This window comes from Notothenia coriiceps, unplaced genomic scaffold (genome assembly GCF_000735185.1).
Source record: "Notothenia coriiceps isolate Sejong01 unplaced genomic scaffold, NC01 NC01_scaffold00016623, whole genome shotgun sequence".
NCBI classification, from domain to species: Eukaryota; Metazoa; Chordata; class Actinopteri; order Perciformes; family Nototheniidae; genus Notothenia; species Notothenia coriiceps.
Window position 1 is genome coordinate 77,754 of NW_011349324.1, and position 16,699 is coordinate 94,452.

The 16,699-nt window shown below is 39.4% G+C and overlaps 1 protein-coding gene across 2 annotated transcripts in view; it reads left to right on the plus strand.

Annotated features, from left to right (window-relative positions):
* cplx1 (complexin 1) overlaps nt 1-9,431 on the plus strand; it is a 65,286-nt gene extending 55,855 nt beyond the window's left edge. For both annotated transcript variants that reach the window (XM_010776000.1, XM_010776001.1), the window contains exon 4: nt 5,958-9,431. In XM_010776000.1, coding sequence (XP_010774302.1) covers nt 5,958-6,152 — 195 coding nt within the window. In that variant the 3' untranslated portion in view covers nt 6,153-9,431. The remainder of the gene's footprint in view (nt 1-5,957) is intronic.
* The last annotated feature ends 7,268 nt before the right edge of the window (nt 9,432-16,699 follow it).

The following is a 16,699-nucleotide window of genomic DNA, read 5'->3' on the forward strand; positions in this document are numbered from 1 at the left end:
GTTGCTTGTGGAAGACATTCTCAAGCAACCGTTTTGCTTCTCATGCACTGATTCGCTAGCTGAACAGCCAATCAGAGTGATTTATTTGTCCGACTGCCTGTGGCCGACGCACGGCCGATTCAGCAGTGCGTCGGCCATGAAAGACCGAATAAGGCGTGTCACGGCCGACGGTGCGCGACCCACCAAATTGAGTTTGGGCGACAGGGCACGCTTCGTCGTCCGACTAACGAAAAGGGCCGATTTCGGCCTGGTGTGTCCGGGCCTTAACACTGATGCACAGGGCAACCATAAGAGTTTTTATTACGTCTATGTAGAAGCACTGGGCTTTTGCTCCAGAATCAGGAGACGAATAATAAAGAGCGAGAAGTCGTCCGAAGAAGTTAAATTGATTTGTCAAACAAACCTGACTTTTTGTGTTCCCTGTAAACCAAAACTCTACTAATTTTTTAGTAATGCTGTGCAACAAATGTACATATTAACCAAAACCAGAATATTTAACTTAACCTAACCAATTTTGTTTGAATTTGACAACCTTAATCACCTGTTTACTGCGACAATATTAAATGATCATAGTTTGAGTTGTATGTCTACCCAGTGGTTTGACATGTGACACCAAGGGATCCTGACAAAACTTAACAGCAACCGGTACAAAAGTTTGAAGTTTATTTGGATAACCGGAAGAACCTCACTTTCTCTATCACATATGTTTTATCCGAAATTAATTGGCCAATATATAGTTACATATAAACACTCATTGGTAAGACATTGGTTTGCTATGTTTAAGGAAAAAGTTAACTATTTTACATGAGATAATTCCCCTCTGTCATTTATCCAGTCAGCTCCAAACCATTGCAGACTGGTTCTGTATGCAGTTCAGTTATCTGATGAAATTCTGTCCAAAACTTATCACAGAGTTTTCGTCTTCCTGACCCTTTTTCATTTCGCCAAGACTTTATTTTCTTTGATAAATTCCTGCGTGCTGATTAATTCATCCGTAATAAAATGTTAACTGATGGCATCAAAGCCCCTGCAGCCTGCGGTCAAATATTGCTCTTGGCATCACGAATATTGTATTAAATATTTGACTTGAACACCCTTTGAGGGCTTTTCAAACTAAGTTTTCCATGTGTAGCCCCTTCTGAATTCAGAGCTGATCCTCAAACCGATGACCAGGGAATCTTTTTGAAGCGACAGTGAAATAAAAGAGATGATGAGGGGGATGGAGCAGTGTGACAGCATATCTTTGGGAAGTGTTTTGATTACAGGGAGAGAGGCTGACTAAGCGTGACTATCCTCCCTTCAAGTGTTGCACGCGTTTGTTACTGAGGAACGAGTGCGAGTGTGAGAGGAAGACTGACCAAGACAGATTGCAAGAGAACGAAACAGAGCGGCATGCTGGGAAATCAGAGAACAAACCAGGGAGCAGAAGGAGATACAGAGATATCCATCAAACAATCACAACAAGAAAACATCTCTGTTCTGTCTGATGTTGAAGGTACACGTGTAAGAGTCAAATTGCAAAGATGTGAAGTTTCTCATGATGATTTTTTTACAGGAATTATTCTAAACATGGATGGATTATAATCGTCTCAATGATGGAATATATAATAATAATAATCTGCAAAAAGATTCAAATGCAGCAATAATCTGGTATTAAGCCATTATATTTTTATCAATATGAAAACACCACTTTATATATTTTGAAATGTGGTACGTAATTGTTCTGTTTTTTACTTTTCTTTCTAATTCCTATTCATATTTTGTCCATATTTTATTGAATTCTATAATTTTTTATGTATTATTTTAAAATCGATCAACTGTCCAAAAACGCAGATTTCCCCTAGGATAAATAAGGTATTCTGATCGTGAAAAATCAATCAAATAAAGTCAATAGGTTACAGATAGGAACAGCGCATGTTAACTTAAAAATGATTGAAAAGGAGAGGCATGTAGCCACAGCTGAAGTATAAGCATGGAGATAAAACAATTAATGTACTGGGAATTCGTTCAACTGGTCTGCGTTTATAGCAGCCATAAACTGCCCTGGATTACGATCAGAGAAGGAACTAGATATAATCTGATGGTTTTATTAGCTGCGGCTTCCTGCAGATCGAATGCTGCCTGCATTGATTTAACTCTTATATCCTGACCTGGCTTTGCCTTCATTGCTGATACATTATTCTTGAGGAGGCAATTTAAGACCAAGGATCAGAACGCAGCATCTTATTAGCCAATAGGGGGTGAAGGACGAACCCCACGATTAACGCTTGTTATTCAGTGTTGAGGAAAATACTAAAACAGATTTAAAGGGGCTTTCAAACCACAAATGAGCTGCTGTTATTTGAAAGCTTGCTTTGGCCTATCTTACTTGGAAACATTTCTTAGAAGCATCTTGACAGAAGGATGATTTTGCCTTGACATGAGATATTTCTGACCTGGATGCAGACTTGAATCAACACATTTGGCAAACCTTCCTCCAGTGCTCCACTCTGAAAACACACAGATGCTCATACGGCCCCCAAACACCCATCACAGCGGGAAAAGACACTTTAAGATATGTATTGCTCCAGAATCCCATTAAGGTTTGTGTGTGAGAGCAGCAGCGAGGTCAGGGAGGTGTCCAACTCATTTTCCACATCTCTGCCTCAAGGTCAGCCGTCCTCCGCCTGCTGACCTTCCTGTGCTCCGCTACAGTGCAACTCTATTGATTTCACTCAGACTAAGACCACGCCTGCACAAACTATACTTAAGGTGTTGGACGCAGAACCATTACATCTAAAAACCACCAGACTCAGGGACAGTTTCAGCCCACCGGCCATAAGAGTGTTAAACAGCTAACTTTTGAAAGAACATCCATAACATTCATCTGTTTGTAACTTATATATCAATATTCCAATTACTTGTATGTAAACTACTCAGCACTATTTATATTATTTTCTATTTTATTTTATTTACTTGCAAGATTTTCATGTTCATAACTACACTGTAGCTGTGTACAAATGACAATAAAAGCCTTTAATCTTGAATCTAAACAAAAGCAAACTAGATATTACAACTTCCAATTCGCTTGAAGTAAGGGAATAATATCATCCTATTGCCATCTGTTCAGATTGTTACCAGCTGGCTCCTTCTTGGAACAAAAGAAAAGGAAGTTTCAACAAAGGTTGCCAAAAACAATAATTTAATAACAAAATGCTCAGCTGTCAAGAAGATGGTTTAGATAAAAACAAGGAAATCATTTATGGGGAAATGTATTTATTTTGGATTTACCTGGACATGTGGCTTAGTTTGCTAAGAGAAACATACAGGAAAAATAATATGCTTAATCTATGGTGCCAACAGAGGGATATTGTTTTTAACCTGACTCCGCCTCCAGGCTCTGCAAGAAAAAACTGAAATTAACACAGCACCATACCATGGACAACCACAGAGTTCAAGATTCATAACATATTTATTTGTAATAAAGGAAGCAATGTTCAAACATATATTGATCATTAGTGGTTAAGTGTCTCTGCCTGTCCAGACAAAATTAAAATCATTACAATTCTAAATTCGAGGTCCAATCCAATAATTAAATTGCACCCAATGGGCTTTAATGGCAAAATGGAGTTTGCTCAACTGTCAAGAAGATGGCTTATTTAAAAACAAGGAAATATTTATTGTGGATTTACATGTGGCTTAGTTTGCTAGGAGAAACATACAGGGAAAGTAATATGTTTAATCTATGGTGCCAACAGAGTGATATCGTTTTTAAAGAAAAACTACTAGTGCTCACCGGTTTCTTTGTTTTTAGTTGAAGCTTTTTTGTTTTTCATTTCCTGAGTATTGCAGAGAGATGAAACAATGAAGGCGCTGGTGAAAACATTTCCCCGCTGTTATTGTCTTGTTTTTTTGGTGGGGAAATTGTAATGTTGTGCTCTTTTTCCTCTAAAACACACTCCTGATTTAATGGAAGTCTGTTGGGGCTCAGGGGTCTGTGCGCTAATCGTTAGCATTGTCCATTAAAATGTGCTGTGTGCCTCTCCCTGTAATTGGAACATAAAACATCAAGAAAGGGTCGAATTGGACCAAGGAGCAGTAAAAACTCCCACGAACAAAAAAACAAATGTCTCTTCAGCGACAGCTCTGCATCTAATTGCAGGAATGGATTGTAACTGCTGCTCTTCAGGACCCAAACAGCTACAGTAGACCGTGATACAACTTAATGAGGAAGAAGCCGGGTAGCTAATTCATGCAAATTAAGAAATATTTTGCAGGAGTACCAATCACTTTCAACTAATTAAGCTTAAATGCATGAAATGATCATATCAAACCTCATCTGCATTTTAAGCAGTTAAGAAGCACGAGACTTCCTGTTGTTGAAGTTGTTGCTGTAGTCTAAACATAGAAATCAAGAAGCTTTGGTTGTAAGGAAATCATATTTTTGTCATGCAATCTAACTCCTCAAAGAATCCCCAAGAGAAAGAAATTAAAACTTTTAAGGGAATTTCGGAGTTGCAAGGTTAAGGTTGGGTTTAAGGGAGGGGGAGGACGACTTAAGAGTCTTGTGGCTCCAGGGAAATAACGTAGCATTAAAGCGTTCAGTTAAATGAAGCATTACAGTCGTTCATATAGGACACAGAAGTCATACACTCAGGTTATAGAAAGTCAGCTGATTGCATCATTGTTTGAAACAGTCGGACACCAATCACGGCCATTCTCTCAATAAGTAGGTCCGTTTAAATATAACTTCCTCCTCCAATGCTGCCGTACACCCCTCTACTGCTGCCAAAGCTTGCATCCTCAATTTGAGTAGTTCAGTACTTCATTACATTGAAGCTAGCTGACGCTTTTATCCAAAGCGACTTAATGAGTGCAATAAACCATGAATTTACAAACAGCATGAAACCTGCAGGTGCATCCTCTTAAAATAAGCTATACCATCATAAGTGTTGGTGCATTAGTTTCTAGTTAGGGATGTGCAGCAAGCCAGTCTTTAATTAAAAAAAGAAACATCTACATGGTGATCAGGAATGATGCAAAGTCTTTAAACACGGAGCCCATACAGTGTTCCCTTTAGTGTTTACTTCTTGTCTGTCTTCTCTGATGTCCAGCATCTCTTTGTCTTTTCTTTACTGGGGACAGTTTAGCCATCATGAATCCAAAGTCTCCAGCTCTCCACAAAAATATTTGAAAAAATAATATTCCACTTTGTTTTCTGACAGAGGAAAACTAACGTTAGTGATCCACAGCTGACTTCTTTATGTAGATTGTTATTGCTTCACAAAGTCCCTTGATCCTCCTTAGCAACGGTCTGTTAGCGCAACAACCTCTGACCAATCCGAATCAAGTATTTAACTCAGATGTGTAATAAGAAAACAAATCATCTTTACACATGGATGTATAATAAGAACTGGATACAGCGTGGGAGGTGGGGTCTCGTTCTTTCCGGAAATGTTTGAGAGCAAAACGTCACAGATTACCCATCATTCCTTGCTGTCAGAGCAGAAGTACCCGTATGTGCGCTCATAGAGTGCAGTTGAGTTTCCCCTTAAGCCACGCCTCCTGTTATTAAGCCCCGCCCCCGATCTCCCGCTCTCGGCTCAGCAGAATGAATGGAGAGAGAAAATAAATCGGGATTCAGCGCCGTCATCCGAGCTAAACATCAAGAATTGGTCACAATCTGCAGCTGGAGGAGGGAGAGGACTGCTTAGGGACTGTCTACAAACTGCAACGAGGTTTTGCGATCTCCCAAAATATTTTTTTTTTCTTCTCCATGTCCCTTAGGGGGCTCCGTACTTTCCCAATGTTAGTCAATGGGAAAAAGTATTTCTGGGCCCAGTGACGTCACAGACTGATACGGAAATTGTAGTACCGCTGTTTGGCCACTACGAATATTTTCCTCACAGTCCGGCGCACTTCCTGGGGGCTTGGCTTTACATCGCTGATTGTTTTTCTTGTTCCCTTTTTCCACGCAGTATGGCATCAAGAAGAAGGAGGAGAAGGAGGCAGAGGCAGCAGCTGCGATGGAGCAGGCGTCCGAGGGTAGCCTCACCCGCCCGAAAAAGGCGGTGCCGACCGGCTGCGGAGACGAAGAGGAAGAGGAGAGCATCGTGGACACGGTCATGAAATTCATCCCGACCCCGCTCATGGATATGTTCAATAAGAAGTAACAGTGTTTTGGTGGAAATGTGATACAAAATGTTCACCAAACACAACTGCCGTATCCCTGCCCCGCTCAAAATCTGCAGTCACTTCTCCACCCTTTCAATTTGAAGTGTCCTGTAATTGAGAACATAGCATTAGTTTACCCTTGATTTTAAATAGCTGATCTCTGATGGTGATATACGCTTTTGAATGTCATCTTTCTTGATAATCGTTATTGTATTAGGAGAATGTAACACCTACAGAGATTTTTTAACTCAAGGGAAATCTTCTGCCATGTTTTCAAAATGTCAGGCACTTCAAAACAAGATCAGATATCACCCATCATCCGCCCTTTTTGTTTGTAAATAGCCTCGGGTTATAAAAAAGAGAATTATATATGAGTGAAATATGACATAACAAGATCACTAAGAGTATAAGCCATATTTTTAACTTTTAAGAAATTATCCAAATCATATCAAAATTTGATTGAATTTTCCTGTTCTGTTCTTCTTGCTAATATTTGATACATATAGTGTATATAAATACATTTTTATTAGTTCTCCGTTGTGAGGATTCACCCCATATACTGTCCAAGGTGTATCGTGAATGTGTAACGTGGTACACTGCAAACAACACGTGTAAACGCAGAAAGTAAAAGGAATTCATTTGATAAGAGACTTTTTTTTTTTTTTTTTTTAAGCATGCAGTCAACTTTTGTGAAGTAAAGTACACATCTGGATACCATTTCATTTGTTTTAATGAAGTGAAATACATTGATATTTGAGGCAATAACTGGCGTTCCATTGTTATTTAATTGACATCTCATCCACCATGTACAGGAGGCGATAATTGACTTTGTGTCTGAAATGTTCTTCCATGGGGAAAACTATAAATGTTCTCGATACATGATGTTTGTCTCAAAGCAGTGAGAGGAAAATTATAAATTCATTTGTTTGTGTTTTGAATGTCCCGTGGCTCGCTCTGCTTCTGCAGTAGGACGTGTCTTAGACCAGGCTTTTTCATTTAATTGTATTGACATTTCCATCAATGTTTGTAAAAGAAGAAATTTCACAAACTACGTTGTGAACACACTACATGTGAACAGACAGTGACAATAGTGCAATATATCGTTCGAAATGATGAAGTTGTGCTGTGTCCGTTGGTTGAACTGATGGGATTCGTGTCCCAAATCAGCAATGACAGACAATCTTCATTGTTGTGTGTTTTAAAATTACTTCTAAATGTGTTCGTTGGCATTAAAAGGCGCTAACGTGTCTGCATAGTGACAGTAAAGCCTTTTAGAGTTGACATATTTGATTAAAAAAGAGAATGGGGGGGAAGGTGGGATGATTTGTTTCGTGTCGTAAAAAAAAAAATGTTTAGTCACGTATTAAAGAATGCTGAACACAAGCAGGGTCTGTGCCACTCAGGCAGAAATAAACAATACACAAAAAATACTTGGATGAAATAACGAGGGGCTTTATAAAGAAAGCTCTTGCAAGAAAGCGTCATGACCGTACAATAGAAAATGTTTACAGTACCTAAGTCTGTCCTGCTGATAAATGGCACAAACTTAAAGGGGGGATAAAATGAAAATGTTTATCCATTTGCCTTGTTTTTTATTTCTCCTTCATTCCACGGTGTCTTGTTAAAACATTCCAGATATTTCTGACATTCCTCCAGACTTGTTCTGGTACCACAGATATTCACAGTAGACCCCAGTCGATGCCTTGGTTAGCCTACATCATGATGACACAAAAACATGGATGTTGTTATAACCTGAAATATAGACACTCGACCAAGTCAAGCTGCAACGTACAGAAAAACAATCCCGCTTGAAGTTTAAGGGAAAGCGTAAATGTGCTATTAGCAGAGATCAGTTTTGTGGTACAACTTTATTAGAAAATGTTTTTGTGATTCACATGAGCACAGTAGCCGTGATTTAAGGTTTTATAAATCAGCTTTGCCACATTATCACTGTTTTTATTCAGCAAGCTAAACATAACGCTGAACTTGTGCATTCCTGTGGCATAGACGAGCGAAACGTAGCTTTTTTTAACGCTTTGTGATCTCTGTAATCGTGTTGAAAATATAAAAAAAAACATCCAAGGTCTCCTATACGGCACATTTATTGAACTTCTTGTGATTTTATTGTACTTGTAAACTGCCTTTGCTAGCATCCGTTCAGTGCGTTAGCAGCTAGTTGGTGCCCGATTGTTGTTCGCGGTTTTGAAATCAAACATCAACCACATTCAATTCCCATTATCAGAGCAGTTCTCCAATCAAACCAAAGAATAGTACTGGTAGTAGTAGATTTAGTCAAGAGGTTGCATTCTTTTTATTTACAGCATCTTATTTATTTTGAAATTCTCAGGTACTTTAGCATAGACATAACCATGACTAGCCTTCTGTTAGCATAATTAGCCTTGAACTCTAATTTCATTGGGTTTCACAAGCCTACACAAACCGTTTATTTATGAATGATCTATCTTTTGTTTGACCCGAGAATATTCCAGAAAGCTAAGATAACTGCCCAGTTAACCCAAGTAGAGGACTTTCCAAGTGACAGAACATTTAACATGATCAGTGTGCATTTCTTCAGGCCACCAAAGAGTCTTTTCCAAACTGGTGTGCTTTGAAGTTAGCTCACACGTTGCATCTCATACACCTACGCCATCACAAACCTTGTAGATGCCAATTGATTGCGCTCTTAATGGCTTATAAATCCCAAATCAACTGCCCAAGTCATGCGTGATCAATATGTAGTCGTCCAGTGTCAGAAATCCACATCAGTGTTTGTTTGTGCCGCTCATACAGCCATTAATATAATTAAAAACTGCCTGTAATATATGACAAAATTACTCCTTTGATGTGACTTGAATGTAACTGTCTGATGTTTCTCTCTCCTTGCATCTGTCTTTCTCTGTTTTGTACGTGTTGAGAAGATGCTTACTCTTGTGAAGTATTTTTCCTTTTCCTTGTCTGTAACCGGTCCTGTTTCCGTCCTCTGGTGGTTGTTATTTTTGTATAAAGGTCATTTGAGTTGGTGAATTCTTTTTGTACTGCGAAAATCTTCTCACCCTTCTCCCTCCCTCTCTCCCTCTCTCCCTCCCTATTTGTTGACAAAATGTATGCATGCTTATGGTGTGCGATGTAGGCAAGGTCGTTGATGATCGTTTTGTGTCTTCTCTGTGTTTCAAAGCTCCACCTGTAAGCCTCACTGCATGCCGTTTAGACAGATATTTCAGTCTGTAAAAGTGGAATCACCGCACACTCTGAGAATAAAGTGATTTCATATAATTTTTCATCGTCTTGTGTTTCTGCATTCAAACGGGCTGCTGCTCCTAAGGAAAAAACAATACATGAAAGCAGAGGTAGTGACGTACGGTGTATTTCTGGTTTGGGATCCCTGACTTGTCAGAAGGATCCAATTGCATGGCATTCGTTAGAGAAATATATGTGCAACAAAACCTTCAATGTATATCACATGTTGATGTTTCTGTCAGTCGATCCTGTTTTCATCTCAACATGACTGTGCTTTTTTTTTTACATTTACTTTTTCTCAAAAGGAATTTCAACATCTATTCAATAAAAGCAAAAAGGGCTGTAAACGGAAAACACTGTGTTATTCAAATCGTGATTGGAGGGGTTTTTAAATAACAGACTTGTGTTACGGTGAGTAAACCGCAGGGACATCAAAGTGAAGCAAATAGTGTCTCTCTCACAGCAATTTGTTTGTCATAAGTGGCTCTGTGATAACCTTTTATATCAAACCATTCCACAAAAAAAGATAATGGAGGAACGCCAAGAAAGAATTAGGGATGGCAATGACTTCAGAGTGGGGTTTAATTCCAGCTCAAAAAGGAGGCCGACATTCAAATTAAATTAGTTGATTTTAATGCTCGGACATTTTCGGGTGTGTTGCTTGTCAGAGATTTGGTTTGCATTTTAAATGAGGATCTTTCAAAAGGTTGCTGGCTTACATTTCAGCATGCACTGTGCACAGCTTGTCATGTATTTACTTTCCACTCACGCATAAATCACTTTTAAAGGTTAGTTGTCATTGCAATGTTATTTGCAATACGACTGTGTTCAACAAAAAGGCACAATTGTTCTCAATGTGTTTAAGGGTTTAGTCGGTACATAAATAAGTATTTTCATTTGACTGACAACTTTGATTTGCTGTCAAGCTTCAATAAGCACATGTTGTTCGCTGAGCAGGGGGAAACAAAGTCTTTCTCACCAACAGATGTTGAGTGATTTATGCTCCACCAGTTACTCAAACAGAGACACCTCCATCCCAGGGACGGGTTGTTTTTATTAGCATGATACCAGGAGTGAAGACAATGGAAGTTTTGAGTATTAAGGAAAGTAATCGCCTAACCCTAACCCCCAACAGAAAATCAAGCTATAAACAAGTCCCAAGACATTTTCCTCAGATCTAAGCATCGAATAAGCAAGACTAACAGTCATTTTGGCATATATTATTATGCATATAGCATCATCAGCATATCTTAGATAATAATGGTGTTGTTAGGAAAATAAAGCTTTAATTGGTTAATAAGGTATGAACATTTTTGTTAAATACTGATTGCCAATTGTTGATAGGATTCAAAGTAAAAAAATGTCGACCACCACCCTGTATTTCTTATCCACACATTCTGCTACGCTATTTTCAAAAGGGTATTTCAGCAATTGATCATGGCACTATAATAAAGTTGGTTAACTTTTGAGGGATGGATTAAATTGGTAAAGCAGGACAAGGGGTATTTTTTATATCATCAAGTCACTTACAGTCAAACTTAAAAACACCTAAATCCTTCACTTCCCATAAAATAACTCAAAAGGATCTTTTGTATTAACTGAATATTGCCATTGCAGGTAAACCATCCTGCTGTCCAAAGAATCCTCTAATGAGAAACTGGATTTCATTGTCAGATTTGTCACTTTCCTGGCGATACTAGCCTTGGCCTTGATGTCAACGGGCGAACTCAGAGCAGGGTCCCTGGGGTCCTTAAACAGTCTTACATTCATCTTTTGATATTCAAGGTCTAAACATGTCTAAAAAGGTCTGGAGTTTTAGGAGGGGAGGTATTGCATTGTATCTGGGGCAGAATGAATGAGTGTGCAGGGGGGCAAATTGGTTTCAATTGGTCTACTGCCAAGGCATTCATGTTGGGTAATGTGCACTGAATATTTCCCGTTATTCAAATGCAATGAAACTCAGTAACGGTTTATACTGTTGTTTTCATCAATCTTTTTTTATTGGTATTATCTTTTCCTTTTAGAGGTCTTAAAAGTCTTAGAAGTCATTACATTTGTACTTAAAAAATGTTTTTATACCCTGTCAGAGGCATGAACGCAAATGCACAACTCAGACTCAGAAGGTTTTCAAAACAAAGTATTTTACTGGAGTTGCACATTAACAAAGTGTTGAACAAAAAAAACTAAACTCTGGAAAAACAAAATCCCTCTTCAGAGAAACGATATAAACATAGAGAAGGCGCTTCAGAGAAAACAACAAACATCAGGCTTGAAGGTTCACTGGTAGTCAGAATCACGAGAGAAGACGAACTGGCACAGGACACGGGGAGACGAGGACAACATATACACACACAAGGTAAGGGGCACAGGTGGAAACAATCAGGGCGGGGGAGACAATCACAAACGCAGGAGACACACAGGGAGCACAGCACCTGAAACGAGAGGGAGAATTACTTAAAACAGGAAGGCTCAGGACAAAAGGACTTGAAAGAAACTAATTTAAAGAATAGAACTTGAATTGATCTTTCGAGACATGTGTAAGGAATCAAATCAATATTCATATGGCGTAACGTAAAATTAGTAACACTGTTTTATTCTGTAACCGGATGCTCACGGCATTATCGACACACTCGACTTCCTGTTTGTTAAGACGGTTTTGGTAGCATTAGCATGTAGCTAATGGTATGTTTTGTACGTGAATTTAAGGAGAAAGGACATGTGGTGTTGCTCACTAAACACACTGTCTTTAACCCTCACTTATTGACACTGCAATACTATTATTAGGGAATGTTTAAATAACCAACAGATTTAAAAGATTGTAAAACTAACATCGGAAAACGACAGAACGTGCCTTGGACCCGCCCCCGTCGAATCTCAGGAAGTCTCTTTCTCATCCCATGCGGTGGACGGACGAGCAGCAGCTATTCACCATTTTGCAATTTCATTGTATCATTGCTTAATTAAACGCTGATAACGTTTCAGCTAATCCTGGACTCGGGGCTAAAAAAACCTACACATGACACTTGGCTGTAAATTATAATGCCATGTTAATTAGCAAGACAGATACTTTTAAATATCACAATAAACGATCACACCCTTCTTTAGCTACATGGGTTATCATAAACAGACGCAAAGAGCTTTCAACTGATTACAATGTATTCTCAGGGAGGACTAATCACGGGGTTTGTGAAGCAAAGCGGCTGGTGTCGTCCCAAACGATAGCTGAGGATTCTGGGTAGTGTCTTCTGCCATCCTAAACTCCGAAAAAATATTTGTTTCTCCGAATCGAAGGGGAAAAACACAAAAGCATTGTACACAATTTAAACCAATCGTTGTGTAATTAACAAGGATAATCTGGTGTTTTTGAGTTGATGAGTAGTGCAGATATCACTGTAAAATCAATCGACAGTAAGGAGAATACTTACTTCCGGGTTACTCCGTTATCCAATGGGAATGGACGCTCACATTGCCTTTAAATGCGGCCGACATAAATGGATGCTGTGCTTCCCTGAGCGTCAAATACCGCCGCCGATGGGAAAACATTGCAATCAGTTGAAAGCTCTTTGCGTCCCTTTATGAAGCTGAAGGAGCCTAGGTGCGTCACAACTGCACGCCACGGGACCCTGACCAAGCGTCGCTATTGGACGTTCAGGGAGTGGGACTGTGTTGGTTATATATACCATACAGCAGGGGTGGGGAACCTTTTTCCTCTCAAGGGCCATTTCAATTTTTTCAACATCCTCCGAGGGTCGTACAAATCATTGACCTCTGCTTAAAAATACTAAAATCACAGCCCATTCATTTCTTCTTTCTTTCATGCTGTCCAAAGAAAAAGCAACCTCTTAATCCAGATATCTCACCATGACTCGCGTATGCATGCACGTGCACGGTGTGGCATGACCACCAAAACAGAAAGATATGGACACAAGATGTGTGCAAATGTATTTAGTTTCCTATCCATGTGAGCATGATTTAAGTGGGGGGGCCTAACCTCCTCTAGGGGGGTCCCGGGGGCATGTTTTTTTTTTTTAAATGTTGAAGTTAAAAGCATCAATCTGGTGCACTTTGAGAGCAACATTAGGAGATCTATGGATACATCTCTCAACACCCATATGAAACAGAACTGTAAGCATATTTTCTTTTTCTTTATGGATATTTTACAAATCACTCCCCTTTCAAACTGTATTCTTTTTTATTAATAACAACTTTTAATTACTGTCATATAGTATTTTATTCCTGTTTACTTTATTCTCTTATTTTTTTATAACTATAATGATCATATAAAGATGTGCCTTTACCTCACTGGTTGTAGAAAAAGCTTCTTATATTCGTTAGCATAGCTAGCTAACCAGATGCTAATAACAACTAAGCTATTGACTGTATGATCAGTATGACAGATGAACAGATCGCCCACTGGGCTTTCAACTAAAGACACAGCCATGCAAAAACTGCAGCAGCTTCTTATGGGTACTGCAATTTTTGGAAGTGCGGGAGCGGCGTTCTAGTGCTCTCCGTCAGAACTGCACCCCTGTCAGACGAGACATATACCACGTGATGACACCAGGGTGACACGTTAGGCTTGTGTTGTGTTCAAGGATCCTGACCTTGGCCAGGAAAAACAGGCACTCGATTGCTTAATTCTTTTGCGGTCTAGATTTCTTAAATGTTTTTCTTTTTTGTGTGTCTTTATAAATTACCGGAGGTTCCCCACCCCTGCCATACAGGATGGGCTTAGACTACAATTACATTTTTTGGGGGGGGATAACTACCTTTCTAGTCCATTCAGAAATAGCTAATTACCCACACCAATACCTTCCTTAGGTTTGTTTTCTTTCAATCTTCTTGTGTGCCACTGTATCCACATAGCCATTTCTCCAGTGCAGCTCAGTAATTGCACCAAACCAAGTTTTCAGGAGGTTACAGAACTGCAGTATGCCGCAGATTTTCCACCACTTTAGGCTGTTGAGCACACACAAGGGTCTTGGCTCCTTCTTTGCAATACAAGTCCTCAATTCTCCCTGCAGGAAATGGAGGTATAAATCAATTCCCATTAGCAGTCATGCTCTGAGGTAGCCCTTTGAGGCTTTGTGCTCTCGGAGCAGTTCTATCGGTCTCCTGTAGACATGCCACAGTCAATGTCAATTAACTGCTCTCCACTGAGCACCGGACACATAAAACAGCCAGTGTGCATCGACTGGAACTGAAATCTGGCCAAAGGATTTGTCTCTTTCTTGTGGCTGAATGGAGATATTTTCCTTCATGAGGAAACGTGAACAGAATCTGTAGTCAGTGACCATCTGGATGTTTTGACTGTATGGTGATTTGCCCAGGTCCACTGTGTCAGACTCTCATACTGGCACAGAGAAGATTACTATGATATATCAACCCAGTCTCACAAAAAAACGTGTAATAGCTACGTTGGTCCACAGGGCAAAACGTAGTATATTCACAAATAACCCCCTCAAGACGTGACATGGATACAATATTTTGTAAAAAGAAAACATGGAGCTCAAATAATCTTCGTAATATCTATCAAACTATGGATTCTAAAAGTACAATATACACTTCTTGCTAGAAATGCAATCAAAAAGCATTTTAATGGCCAAACTATCCTACAATTTAGGATTTTCCCAACACATTCTCACTCCCAACTCGTCGTTATGTCAGGATCCTTTGGCGTCACTATCAAACGCAGTGGGGGGCCCTTTAGCGTCAATTGTCAACTATCAGGGAGTCCCATTGACTTGCATAGAGCTCCCTGAACGTTGGTAATAAACGAGTTGGGATCGCGGAGAAATGAAACAGAACAGAAGTCTTACTTGTTTTACCCCAAATTACAGTTGTTTCCTTAACATAATGAAGCAACAAAGTGTCAGTATGTGAATAGTTGGGTATGAAACAGGGCAGGAATAATCCCAAATTTGCACCAAACTAATTGGCATCTTGAGATAAAATGTTCCTTGAAATTAACAACCAAATTAACAATCAAGTCTTAATGATATGTGTATTGGCTAATGAATAGATTGAATTGGTGTTTTTATATTGTTCTTCATAATTTCTCTCACTTGCGGTCTGAAAACCTGGCCAACTCATTGATATGACTTCATCACTGGGATCATTTAGTATTCAAAGAGACTCTCTGTCTTAGAAACACACGTCTTTGAGTCCGTGGACAACAGACTGTACATAAAGACAATACAACCAGAACACCACATACAGTGTGTTTAGATATGACAGGCTTTGTTTGTGAGAGCAATGTGAAACACAAAAGGGTCTCAGCTGTAGATGGAAATGTAAAGCGTGACCAACAGTGCATGACCGGCAGCGCTGAATTTCCATATAGCAAGACTAATACTAAGAGACAGGCAACCGTCCTGAAAGAGCTTTTATTATCCCATCAAGTTAGGTTCAATGTATAAATCATATGTCACAGAAGGGGCGCAGGGTCCACTCAAATCACTGAGACGGGAAGGTTTAACAGAGAAATCCTTGAATTCAGCCTTTGTCCAGATGAGGCAAAGCAGAACTGAACTAATGGGGGGATAAAGTTCAGGTGTAAAGGAAGATATGTGGTTGCAGTGCTAAGAGCTGAACTTAAATTCAACGATTTGAAAACGAAAGTTGCATATAATATAGGAGAGTTAATGGGTCACAGGTGGGAACAATCAACCGTGGTGCTGATAATCTCAGTATCGGGAACACACAATGGCAGGAAGTCAAAGTCTCTGAAACGAGACGGAAAGCTAAGTAAAAAATAAAACAGGAAGTGCAGGACGAGACTAACATAAGTGACTGGTAAACAACGAGACATGACTATAAATACATGACTCAATCTAAACATATTAAACATTCATCCTAAATGTTACATTGGTTTACATTTTTAAAACATAAACATGGCACGGTGTTACACTAAAAAAGCCATGACAGAATTTTTAGTTTTTTAAAAGATAGGCAGTAAAAACAGACTTGACACACATTAAGAGAACTTTGAAATAAAACAAGACAGGAATAAAACCAGAAACCAGGATCGTGACACCATTTTTATGAACGTTCATTTCTCTTTTGCAATATTTTGATCATGCAAATTAACTATTGAGAAACGTGATCCTTTTTTAAATCCATCAGACTGGTATTTGACTGCTGGGATTGTGTCTTCCTCCCTTTCAGCTCTAAGTCCACGGGGACCTCGATAAGTATCCCAGCATCCTGGGGACACTCTGATTGACAAGTCCATTGACCTGAGAGTGCAGCAGATGAAGCTATAATAGGTCCGTTTAATGAATAAAGTAGCCGCCGCCGCCCCCCCCCC